The following is a 13,190-nucleotide window of genomic DNA, read 5'->3' as shown; positions in this document are numbered from 1 at the left end:
GAGTGGCAAACTCTAGAGCAGTTCCCAACCAGTGTGTTGCGACAAACTAGTGCATTGCCATCCTCTGCCAACAGGATACCATGCTTCCTGATCTCCTGCTGACCAGCAGCTCTTCCCTCCTCTGCCCCGAGATATGCCTGGGCTTGAAAACACCGACAGCTGGGGCAGAACAGCAGTAGTTGCAGTATGGCTCCTCCTTTCCACTCCCACAGCCCAGAAGGGCAAGTGGTATACAATGGGCCCACGTGTGGAAAGAAGGAAAGCATGCCACAGTAGAAGTACCAGCATCACCACACCTTAGCAGGAGAAGCAGCAAGGGCTCAGAGGAAGAAGAGGAGCAACTGGTGATCAGTAATAGGAAAAGCAGCATCAGTTATGTGGCCAATTGGACTTTTCTTGGGTCCACAGGGCTGGAAGAGGCTGCTGCCACTTGTGATTCAGGTGGGGTGGGAGGGTGTAAATGAGGCGAACGTTTGCAAGCAAACCTCCCCCCACCTGTAACTAATTCATGTCAGTCTTAGGGTACCTGGAAATCAAAAAGTTCCCAGGTATGGAGCGCAGAGGATTTTTATCCTTAAGGGTTAATTGAGTCTTTGTGGCTGCTGTTTTTAAATATTTTATTAGTGTCTGGAAATTATGAGTAATTATAGATGTCCTATTCATCAACTGTTTTGAAATTAGTTTATTATAATTACTACTATTGATTTTATATTTCTTATTTTATGAGGACTGATATTTGTTTTTCCATCGCTGCACTGCATACAGAGTCTGGCTTGCTGTGGTTTCCAGTTCAGTTTTTGCTTGCATGCTATTTTACTTTATAGTCTCTGTTATGTTAGGGTCAGTCTGTGCTCTGCACATGTGACCAAGGTGAGGTATTCTGCTAGAATGTAGGTTCTGTATAGAAATCTTTAGCAGCTTGTTCTATTTTCCTAGATAGGAAGTGTATTGTGTTTTAGGGCCTGGTGTAATATTTGCAGTGTTGCCTTTTCATAGGCAAGGTTGTTGCTGTTTGAGTCTGGCAGTATTATGTAGAGATGGTTTACTATTTATGTAATTTCTGCAAGATATGCTTAATACATGGTGGGTTTGTACTGTTGCTATGTTTATGACTTTTTCCCTTATGTACCATGTTTGTCTCTTTGGGGTATGGAAATAAAATTGTTTAGCTAATTCTTAAACTAGGTAGGTTAATGAGGACTATGCCTTATATCACAATTTCCTTGTTAAATACAGATATGAACATTTTTGCTAAGATGTTGGCAATTTGATAGAATTTTGGGAAAACATCTACAAAGATCAAATGAGCTTTATTTCAGATAGACACTAGTGAATTTGACTTGAACCTTGAGAATTTTATGTAGAGGAGATTCTACAATAGTTTCTTCAGATGCTGAAAAAGCCTTCAAAAAAGTGGAATGAAGTTTTGAGGGAGGCTTTAGGCAGGTTTTGGATTTGTGTTTGGAGAAGACTAATGTAGGCGCAGGCAATTTATTGGTCTCCTCTAGCAGAAGTGAGAACATTAACAGGGTCTCTTTTGGTTACTTTGAATTAGGTAGGAGTACTAGAGGGAGCCCTTTTATGCCATTACTGTTAGCTTAAGTAATTGAATTACTGGTAGAATGATTAGGCAGTCTTCCAATATTAAGGGTAGTAATTCAGGAACATCGAGGGAGGTTGGCCCCTGGCACACGCTTCAGAGCCCTTCCATCGATGGAGGGTATAATCTCCTTACCTCAGGAACACTTCAGGAGCATTGTGATAAGAACTGGTGCCAGCCCAAGCCCATAAACAGATGCTTTGACTTCCCATGGTGCTCAGCCCTGTCTTTCCACAGTGCCAAGGTGGACTGTGAAGATTCAGACACTTGACTTAGAAGAGACTGAAGAAGCCTGATCCCCAACCCCCCCCACTCCTCCGGCATTACCAATGGTGGGTCAGATGGTGAGGAATCTATGCCCATCGGTTCCCCATGATTCTTCGGTGTTGAAGACAGATGTTGACGTAGAAGGCTCGGACCTCTTGGACTCAGCTTCTGCATCTTGTCAAGGCAGGCCTTCCAGCTCTTGGGAGTCATTTGATCACACAGGCTGCACACCCCCCCCCCCCCCCCCCCCCCAGAACATCATGGGATGCCCCCAGGCAGAGGATGCACACAGACCAAGGGTAGCAACAAAAACTCTGCTCCATATGGAAAACAAGGCCGGTGAATAGTCAGCCTGCCAGGAACAAACCATGCTGCTAGACTGATTAGAGGCAGGGGGAACTGAGAGGGACCCAGAGCATGAGCTCCAAGATTGCAGGACAGCTCCACAGAGAGATGGGGGGGGGGGGGGGGGAGACAATCATGTCCATGCAGGGTCCCTCTAAGGCATGCTGAGCATGCTCAGTGTGTCAGTCAGTCAAAGTTCTAGAAACTGACAGAAGTTTTCTGTGCCAGGCTCCATCTGATGTCACCCATGCATGAGGACTACCATTCTGCTTGTCCTAGGACAATACACTTTCCAACCTTAAGACAATGGACTCTTCCAAATGTGATTTGTGTGGAAGGGAATGTTGGGAGAGGAGATCCTAGTCCCATTCTGTTTGCTTGCCCAGTTAAGGCTTCCTGAGCTTCCATTCCTGGTATAATTCAAAATATATTTTTGGGACATGATACCATCAGATCCTAGGATTTTTGTGCTTTTCTTCAGTCCTCTAGATTTAGAGAGAGTGGGAAACCATTTAAGACATTTGCTGTGGGGAGAAGGGTATTAAGACAAAGGAGAATTTATCCTCCCTCAATCAATTGACATTCTGAATTAAGGAAACGAGTGCAGTTTAATTCCTCCTGTCTTTACACTGCCAACCCACAACTTTTTGATCAAAAGCCTTCAACTGATTTCCAATAAACTGCAATTATTGAAAAACCACAAAAGCAACACTTAATAAAATAATTCACCAATTCACAATGACCCAACTTAGCTTCAAGGAAAGCAGCTTAATCAGATACTCTACCAGCTGCACTCATTTCCTTAATTGAAGTACTTTATTTACATTTGAGCTAAGGATAGCTCTCAACCGCATTTACAATTAGTCCTCTGCCCGAGACTATCTGCATTTGAAATCTGAAAGAAAAAAGATCCCTCACTTCAGCTTTTTGAGAGCTAAGGAACCAGTCAAGGGAGTTCTAATACCAGACATTCCTCCTGACATCTTTACCCTTAACCTCATCAGGCTGGGAAGAACCAGGCTTGGTAAAGTCAGAGGAAGATAGTTCTTCCCTAGCCTCTAAACAGCACTGGCACAAGTTAGAGGGCATGCCAGGCTGAGATGCCTGAATACGACAGGTGGCACACACAAGGCAAGATGCTTAGGCTTAACTATATACATATGGTGCCTATATGTTTAAGTGTCCAAGCACCAGGTGTCCCAAGATTAGGCATCTTAAATTAAGTGCACACAAACATATGTTCAATTGTTTGACAGGATAAGCACATGTCCAAGCCATACTTCACTTAGTTGAGTCTGCTTGGGCATCCAGGTTAAGCACATCCTAGGTACAAATCAGGACGCACCGCTGAATGGACGTATTAGAGGGCAGCCGAACGTGTAGGCAAATGCATGCAAAAACTCCATTGCAGCCTACCTCATGGCATGCAGGGGAAAGGCCTCTGAGTGGGGCCTAGCCAAAAGAGAATGCCCCGCCCCCTCCTGTCCTAGAACCTCCCTTGGGGCAGGATGAGTCAGAACGGCATGCCAAGCTCGGAGACCAGGGAAGGGAAATCCCTGAACTACCCTCCTTGACTGTCTCCATAAGGTATCTATTTTAAACTTACCTGAGCTCAGCCCTTCCCAGCCGAGTACAGAGACAGCATATGCCCTCTCCCCCAACAGATGGAGGCAGTCATTGCTGTGCTTGGCTTCCTGCACCCACTGCCTTTAAGCTGTACGGTCAGCTAAGTCCATGCCAGTGAAAATCCAGCTACCAGACCAAGGCACACATCTGAGGGACCATGGAATCACCTCAGGAATTCTCAAGTAGGGGAGGGACCATTTGGTATCACTGCAGGAGAGTGGGGACACACACACACACACCCACCCCTATCCACATGCTGGGAAAATCTTCATGGACAGGACAGAAGCAATGAACATATCTTTCAGGGGAATTTCAGTCGGTCCTGGGGATCCTTAAGCGATGTGCCCTCCTTATACCAGGATAGAGGTCTTTTGGGTAACTGCCAACACCAATGCATCTACTCAGGACATCTTTATTTATTTATTTTTAATTTTTATATACCGAGGTTCTTATAGAGACTATAAATCACTCCGGTTTACATATAACGATAAACTGCCCAACATAGATAAGGGGGCTTTACATAGAACAGTGGTACATATAGAACATTATAACTGGATGACAATTTAACAAATCTTAAACACTGCATGTCATTCTGTGGGAGCAGATACTCTTTACCAAAAGCTTAACACCCCTGAGGCAAGCCCTGTGGTGATTCCCATTCCATCAATAAATTCCTCCACCTCTGAATGAAGCAGGAATAATTTGTATGTCCACAAAGTCCCTTAGTAGGATCCCAATCTGATCTCTTCTACCTTAGCAACCCTTATTTCTGAGGCTAACATGTTATCCTTCCTCTGAGGGAACACCACAATCCTCTAGAGGCAATGCTGCCTGTACTCAAGGTAATCAGGATCCTTAAAAGATGGCTCCTTTGAATCAAGGGATTCTTCTCCCTCTTTGCCCAGAGGATACCCTGGCTTCTTTACGGAACACTAATGAAAACTTGTGGAGCGACGCATTTCAGATAACCCTGAATCTCTCCTTCCCTGTCAAGCCTTTAATTACCCACCAGGCATGTCGTACCATTCAAAGAACTCCAGGGTGAAGTCCCCTCAGGTAAGAATGCCAGCATTCAAAAACATCTCCTTGTTCACACTGGGAGGAGGGGGGAAGCCTAAAATGGTCAAACTGGGCCAGAGGCCATCTGCCCAGCAAACACACCACTTAAAATAGTAGCCACTCCCACCAAAAATTCCACATCTGAAGGCTCTGGCACCCTGCTTTCCAGGAGAGAGCATGAAAAGGACTCATTCCCTGTGGCAGCTAGCACAGTTACAATCGGATCAAAGACTGACACCTCTCAGCACATCCCCCTTTAAGGCAGGCTGCACAGAAAGCACCTGGAGCAGAAGAGGCCTGCCAGCATCTGCAGGCTCCACAAACAGCACTACAACACATAGAAGAGAGTATGAAACACTAGTCTAGTGCTTCCTCCAGAACAGTTACTCACTTTTGAGAAACTGACAGCCACTCATCCAGTCAGGGCTCCCAAGAATTCAGCCTTCAAGTCTTTTGTAGTTTTTTTTTAAATTTGAAGTAAGGCTTCAGCAAAAAAGTGGGGGGGGGGGGGGGGCAGAGGTGGCAGACTGGAGAATTTTCCCACTGCTTATCCTCTATCTGCACTGCCAAGTTGAGCCTCCACAGTAAGGCATGCTACCTTGGAAAGCCAGCTGCCTGGCCCCGAGATCACCAGAAACAGGGACCCTACCTAATCAAATAAAGCTAGGTAGGCCTGAATCAATCAATTCTGCCGCACCACCAGTACATCCTACCATCTGCTGGAGGCAGAGAGACTTACCTTTTCTGGCCAGCACCACGAGAACAGTTCTCTGTTGTCATTTGCTGGCAGGAGGAAATAACCTACTTGTCTGGGCTAGTGTAGGATTGAGGAAAGACTAGTTATATGCTCAAGGTCTGAAAATTACAGAAAACAACTTTTGCAGTCATGAATCCATTAGATAAGCACCAAGACTAAACGTTATACCAGTTTTCAACATATATCAGATCACTGCAGTAATATCACCAGATGTAGGCATAGTTAATCAGCCGATTTGCTACTACATATGGAACCTTAAAATGGTTAATTTATCCTTACATAAATGTGTAAAATAGAACCCTGCACTTCTGTAGTTTCATCTATTTATATGTGCTATAATTGACAAGTTCCTGCAATAAAGCACATGCTAATTCTACAAATACCATCTACTTGTGATAAGAAAAAGACCTTGCAGGCAGTGCCACAGATTCAGGGATTTTTAGCCTCTGCAGTTGCAAGTCTTATATTAATATGTAGTCAAATTTTAGAAACTATCAGAGAAAGGACACATTTTATAGTGTATGGGCTCCTTTTCTGATTTAAATAATTTTGCATGTAGTCTGACATGCTGACCTTATGATCTTTAAGGTCCTCTGTGACTGTCACTTCACACTATGCATGCACTTTGGCACAAACTTTACATACAATATGCAAGGAAGCATTTAATAGTTCTTATTACTCTTTTAGAAACTATTCGTTCCCTGTACGTACCCGGATCAGTCCAGACTGCTGGGTTATGCCTCCCTTCCAGCAGATGGAGTCAGAGAAAAAGCTGAAAAGGCACCCCCTGATAACCCGGTGTGCCACCTGCTATCCTTCAGTATTTCTCTGACTCCAGTAGATGAAGGAAGACAAGCTGCGATCCTGTTCCTTGCAAATTTGGTTCTTATTTTAAGAAGGGGGTTCTTCTACCCTTACTTGCCTTTGACTAGATCAGCTCTTAGTAAGTTGCATTAAAAAAAAAAGTTAAACATAAGGCGCCAGTTATACAAATAACTGAGTACAGATCTTCTCAAATGGGGGAGGGCAGTTTTTGTCTCACCCTTGATAGCAGGCAGGGCTTCTTGCCTTAGAGCCTCTATACCCAGAAAGTGTTTACAAGACCCGGTGAGTTGGGGGGGGGGGGGAGTTTACCGTGGGCTGGTCCCTCCCCCCTACAGTTCGAGAAGTTTCATTCCTCTGAAGGGAGCTGTCATTGTGTGCTTAAGACCAGGGATGTGCATTCCCCTGCTTACTCTGCTCCATTAAAAAAAAAACCCAAAGCCTGCTTTATTCTCCCAGGCCTCCGGAGGAAATACTCAAAGAAATCAGCTGCTGAAAATAAGTGTGACGACCCTACTATGCCGCAGGGATCACGGTGTTTGGCCTGTGGAGAGCCGGCAACGTGGCTCTCCCGCGTAGGCCTCTTATCGCTGCATCCCCGGGGGAGAAGGGCCTTCACAATTGCCTGTTACAGGCAAAAGATTCTTTGCCACGATCGCGCGGTTTGGGGAGGAATCCCTCAGCTCCACTGGTCTGCCCCAACCCTGATAAGCGTGGGAATGGTGGCCATTTTACCTTTGTTGGGCTCCAATCCTGCGCAGGGCTCTGGGGGAGGGGGATCTTCCACCACAGCTTTCCCCTCCTAATTTAAGCCCTGAAAGGCCTATTGATGTGGGACATCCTCCGCTGCCTCCTGTGGGTACCTTAGAGACAGCACCCTTTTTCATCTCAGTTTGTTCTATTGCTACATAAAGCTTATATGGAGGCAGAGGCAGATCTGGATTTGCAGTCTTTTCCACTGACAGATTCCTAGGCCCTGTCCAGCTCCTGATGAGATGGTAACCCCATCGTTTAACCTTCCAGATCCCGCGCCCCAAGACCCTCTCGCGGCTGCCACGAGCAATGATGTTGACAATGCCGCTCCAGTTGACTGGGATGACCCATGGGTGCTCAGACTATTTCGCTGGGAGGAGCTAGAACCTCTGATACCTCATGTTCTAGCGAAACTTGATATTCTGGCTTCGCAGCCAGTAGTGGAGCCTTCCTCAGGGGATCCTGTTCTGTCGGGACTTTGGGCTCCACCTGCAACTTTTCCCTGTCACCCGAGTCTTTTGCAGCTTATGACCTGGGAATGGGATACGCCGGAGGCTGGTCTCAGGGTTAGTAGGGCCATAGAAAAGCTTTATACGCTTCCAGACGTTTCATTAGATCTTAAGATTCCAAAAGTGGATGCGGCCGTTTCGATTGCCAAGCGCACGATTCCAGTGACAGGTGGGGCTGTGCTAAAAGATCTTCAGGATAGGAAATTGGAGGTCCTTCTCAAAAGGATCTTTGAGGTATTGGCACTGGGCGTTAGGGTGGCCGTCTGCAGTAGTCTCATGCAACGGGGCTACCCTTCGTTAGGTGCAGCAGCTGCTCACCACTGAAGAGCTTCCCCTGGCAGAGACTGAGCAGGTGGAGTGTATGGAGGCAGCAGTGGCTTACAAAGCGGATGCTTTGTATGATCTCCTTCATACCTCCTCCCACACGATGTCTTTGGCAGTGTCGGCGAGGTGGCTCCTTTGGCTTTGCAACTGATGTCTCCAAGTCTCAGCTGGGTTCTTTCCCGTTTAAAGGCAAACTCTTATTTGGGGCGAGTTGGAACATCTCATTAAGGCCTTAGGGAACAAGTCTACAAGCTCCCTGAGAAGCTCAGGTCTTCTCGCCCCTTCAGTTCTTTTTGGGGTCGTTTTCGTGGTCAGCCCCATCCTTTGCTCTGCGGCAGTCTGCGAAGTCCCAGGCTTGGACTCATTCCTTTCTCGGCAGATGACCTTGTGATGGAGCCTCCTGAGGATTCTCCGCAAACAAGTCTGCCCAATGAAGGTGCGCCGGCCCATTCCTCCGTTCCAATGATCGGAGGTAGTCTTGGTTTCACGAGGAATGGGTCAAGAGCACTTCGGATCAGTGGGTTCTAATCATAGAACGCAGTTACACTTTGGATTTTGCTCGCCCGCTCTGGGATCTTTTCTTGGTGTCTCCTTGCAGGTCTCAGGCAAAAAGGCAGGTGGGTCCTTCAGACCCTGTGCTGGTTGCATGCTCTTGGAGCGATTGTACCAGTTCTGGATGAGCGCAGGACCGGCAGATACTCCATTTACTTCGCGGTTCCCAAGAAGAAGGGCTCCTTACATCCGACACTGGACCTGAAAAAGGTCAGAGTGCTTCGGGTACCCCGTTTTTGCATGGAGACATTGAGATCTGTCATTGAGGCCGCCCATAAAGGAGAATTTTTGACCTCTTTGGATTTGACGGAGGCTTATCTTCACATAGGGATCCAAGAGCCTCATCGGAGGTTTCTACGCTTCATGTCTTGGGCGAGCATTACCAGTTTCAGGTGCTTCTGTTCGGTTTGGGGACAGCTCCCTGGGTTTTCACCAAGGTAATGATGGTAGTAGCAGCTCTCCGGCGAGAGGAGATTTTGGTTCACCCCTATTTAGACTGGCTCATTCGGGCAAAGTCGGAAGAGCTTTGCAAAGTAGCAGTTCGGTCAGTATTGCACTGTCTTCATTCGCTCGGATGGGTTGTCAATTACTCCAAGAGCCAGCTGGTACCGTCCCAGATACTGGAATTCCTGGGAGCCCGTTTTGACACGATGGTGGGCAAAGTTTTCCTTCCTCAGGAGAGGGTGTATAAGCTGACGTAGGTTCGTTGGCTGTTGGCCCTCCCCTTGCCCACAGTGTGGGATTATTTACAAGTTCTTGGCTCTGGTGTCTACCCTGGAGTTGGTTCCCTGGGCTTTTGCTCATGAGGCCTTTGCAGAGAGCGTTGCTTTCCCATTGGGACCTCAAGTCAGAGGAGTTCTACTTGCCCTTACCCCTCATGGATCCAGCCAGGACCAGTCTTGGATGGTGGTTAGTTCCAGAACACTTACAACAGGGGATGGACCTGGAGAATCCCCAGTGGCTGATTGTGACAACAGATGCCAGTCTTTCAGGTTGGGAAGCAGTGTGTCAGTCGTGATCGGCACAGGGTCAGTGGACAACCCAGGAGTCCAAGTGGTCCATAAATCATTTGGAGACTAGGGCGGTTCGTCTAGCTCTGCTCAGTTTTCTTCCTCTCGTTCAGCAGTCAGTAAGGGTTCTATCCGACAATGCAAAAACTGTGGCGTACATCAATCAAGGGGGCACAAAAAGTTGGCCGGTGGCCGCAGAAGTGGACAAGCTCATGGTCTGGGTGGAACGTCATCTGGCCCGGTTTGAGACGTCTCACATAGCCGGAGTAGACAACGTACAGGCGGATTTTCTCAGTCAACAACTAGACCCCTGAGAATGGGAGCTGTCCGGGGAGGCGATGCGGTTCCTGACTCTGTGGGGAGTGCCCTGACTAGATCTGATGGCAACTCGGCTGAACGCAAAGGTTGCTCGTTTCTTCAGTCGCAGGAGGGAACACGGGGCAGAAAGAGTGGATGCCCTGGTCCTGCGACGTGCTTCTCTATGTGTTCCCACCTTGGCCATTAGTGGGAAAAGTTGAGGCGAATAGAGTCCCACCAAGGGTCGGTTATCCTCGTAGCCCCAGAGTGGCCACGGAGGCCATGGTTCGTAGACCTGATCAACTTGGCGGTGGACAGCCCCTTGCGTCTGTCACCTTCTGAACATACTTTGTCAGGGTCCAGTATTTTTCGATTAGGCAGCTCGGCTTATGAGAAGAGGCAGTTGAGAAAGGTTATCCAGATGCAGTTCTCTACTCTGCTACGGGCGCGAAAGACCTCTACTTCACTCACTTATGTGCTTATTTGGAAGGTTTTCGATACCTGTTGCGGTGGGTTGAAGGTTTCCCCACTCAAAGCCACTATTGAACACATTCTAGCTTTCTTGCAGAATGGCTTGAAGAAAGGATTGGTGTACAGCTCACTTCGCGTACAAGTAGCGGCGTTGGGCTGTTTAAGAGGTAAAGTTGACTGTTTCCCTTGCAGGGCATCCTGATGTGGGGTGGTTTTTTTTTTTTTGAAGGGGGCCAAGCATTTATGCCCACCAGTGCGTCCTTCGTGGAGTTTACACCTTGTCCTGCGGGGGTTGTGCAGTCTTTTTGTACCTCAAGCGGGCTACGTTGAAGGATTTGACAATTCAAAACTGCGTTCCTCATGGCTACCTGTTCTGCTAGAAGGATATCTGAAATTCAAGCGTTTTCCTGCAGAGAACCGTTCTTGCGCATATCAGATTCTGGGGTTATGCTACAGACTTGGCCTTCTTTCTTGCCGAAGGTAGTATCGGCCTTTCACGTGAATCAGTCCGTAGAGTTACCGGCTTTTTCGGATTTAGATTTCAATTCTCCTCAGGCTCATGAGTTGAGAAAATTGGATGTCCGCCGGGTGCTTCTTTGATACTTTGAAGTGACTAATCCCTTCCGTTTCTCAGACCATCTTTTTGTGTTATGGAGCGGCCCTAAGAAGGGCCATAAGGCATCCAAGGCTATTGCCCAATGGTAAAAGGAAGCTATAGCTTTGGCATACATTTGTCACGGGCGGCAGGTGCCGGAAGATCTTAAGGCACATTCGATCAGATCTCAAGTGGCATCTTAGGCAGAGAGCCAGTGTGTTTCGCCGCAAGAAGTTTGCAGAGCACACCTTTGCTAAACATTACCATTTGGACGTTCGGGCTCCAGACGTCGATTCTTTTGGCAGCAGTGTGCTTTGAGTGGGACTTTCCGGTTCCCACCCCATTTAAGGCAGCTCGGGTACATCCCAGCAGTCTGGACTGATCCTGGTATGTACAGGGAAAGGAAAATTGGTTCTTGCCTGCTAATTTTCATTCCTGTAGTATCATGGATCAGTCCAGACGCCCGCCCAGGGGTACTGTGTTCTACTGCGTCCGCTCGTTTTCCTTATCTTTCTCCACAGTGCTTTTCAAGGACTACAAATTAAAAAAAAAGCACACACCAAGATACAGAAGGTCTATATCAGTACTCTATATCGTTCACAGTTTGTTCATATAAGTTCAGTTCTAGTCATTAGCTGTTAAATTGCTTCATTCTGCTTTGATAGTGATTATACTGAAGGATCGCAGGTGGCACACCAAGTTATATGGGAGGTGCCTTTCAGCTTTTTCTCTGACTCCATCTGCTGAAAGGGAGGCATAACCCAGTCTGGACTGATCCATTGTACTACAGGAATGAAAATTAACAGGTAAGAACCAATTTTCCTTTGTAGATCTCATGCATAGATTGAACACAAATTAAGTCTGAAGGAAAACTGATGCTCTGGGCTAGCCTGGTGACTCTGGTAGTGCTGTGCAGAAGACCTGGGTTTTGATTCCTGGGCCAAGACTGCCAACTGGTCTGTGGAGCACAATGTTGCTGAGGCAGTGCTCACAGCCTCTTGTGCTTGGAGAAGCTCCAGACGTTGTTCAGTAGTAACATCTAGCAGAAAAATTCAGGATTAACGAAGCACTAAAGAGAGCTGACATAACACTACCACCATAGACAAACTGATTAGGTTCTTAGTTTGGAAAGTAAATTTCTATGCAGTCTAAAGAAAAAGGCTCCACCACCAAGGTATATTAACATATCTGAAAAAGCAGACAGCTCCCTTAAAGCTTATTAGCACTTTTCAAACCAAGGATAAAAGCATTATAGCAGTGATTGTCAGTTTTTCTGGGCACATGCAAACTTCCACAAAAATTCACCCTTCTGGTCAAAATTTGAAAGGGGTTGGGGGAGCTAAAAGGTGGAACATTTTATGAAAGACTAATCTGATAAGGGTGAAATCATTTTCATTAGGATCAAAGTTCAAAAGCATTAGCAAATCCATGCATAATATGCAGAGCATGGGTCACTTGCAGCACTGATCAGTAGCAGCTTTCCATTCCTAGGTCAAAGCTGTTGCTTCTTTCATTTACACACATTTTGCTAATGGGATAAACTATTGTAAACGCAACAGGTTAGTGATACATGTTAAGGAGAAGCCTGTACATAAAACAAAACTCTTAAAGCAGAACTAAAGCCATCAGGAAGAAGTCATGTCAAAGATAGCCACCTGGGAACTCTAAATATCCAATAATGCCAAGGGTCACTTACTGACTGACTCTAGGGCAGAGGCAAGAGGTTGCATGTTGAACGTAGTTGAGTCACTCCCTTTCTTCTCTAGTTCTAAGGCCCAGCTTCCCAGCTCTAAGTTGAGGTCACGTCTCAGAACGTCACATTCCCCATCCACTCCTGCCCTCATCCTGCCACCTGCAAATGAAAAGCAGCATGCATAGTCATGCAGAAAAAGCAGAATCCTGGCCACATGCTAAGGACCCAGTGATCCTAAGAGTCAGAAGTAACATCCAACAGGGATGTTTCAGGAAGGGTCCCAAGAGAATTAAATAGTACTACCATATACAGGGCTGTATAAATTCTCAAGGTTAATGTGTGCTAAACATTTTATAATCCTATTTGACAGGAGGATAAGTGACTTACTTCAGGATATAAAGAGGGGCTAGACAAGGGTCATGGTGGTAGTCTATAGCTTGGTTTTAACCAAACAGCAAAGCTCACTAAGGGGCCGATGCAACACAGTTGGACTCGGGTTGTATAGGCGCT

General features: G+C 46.7%; 1 protein-coding gene across 1 annotated transcript in view; it reads right to left on the bottom strand.

The window, feature by feature from the left end:
• Positions 1 to 13,190, bottom strand: part of ESPL1 (extra spindle pole bodies like 1, separase) — a 259,280-nt gene that overhangs the window by 81,800 nt on the left and 164,290 nt on the right. The window contains exon 20 of the mRNA XM_029595078.1: positions 12,684 to 12,839. Within this exon, the coding sequence (XP_029450938.1) occupies positions 12,684 to 12,839 (156 nt within the window). The remainder of the gene's footprint in view (positions 1 to 12,683; positions 12,840 to 13,190) is intronic.

Source organism: Rhinatrema bivittatum, chromosome 3, assembly GCF_901001135.1.
Source record: "Rhinatrema bivittatum chromosome 3, aRhiBiv1.1, whole genome shotgun sequence".
Taxonomy (NCBI): Eukaryota; Metazoa; Chordata; class Amphibia; order Gymnophiona; family Rhinatrematidae; genus Rhinatrema; species Rhinatrema bivittatum.
This window is presented reverse-complemented; position numbering and strand designations above follow the sequence as displayed.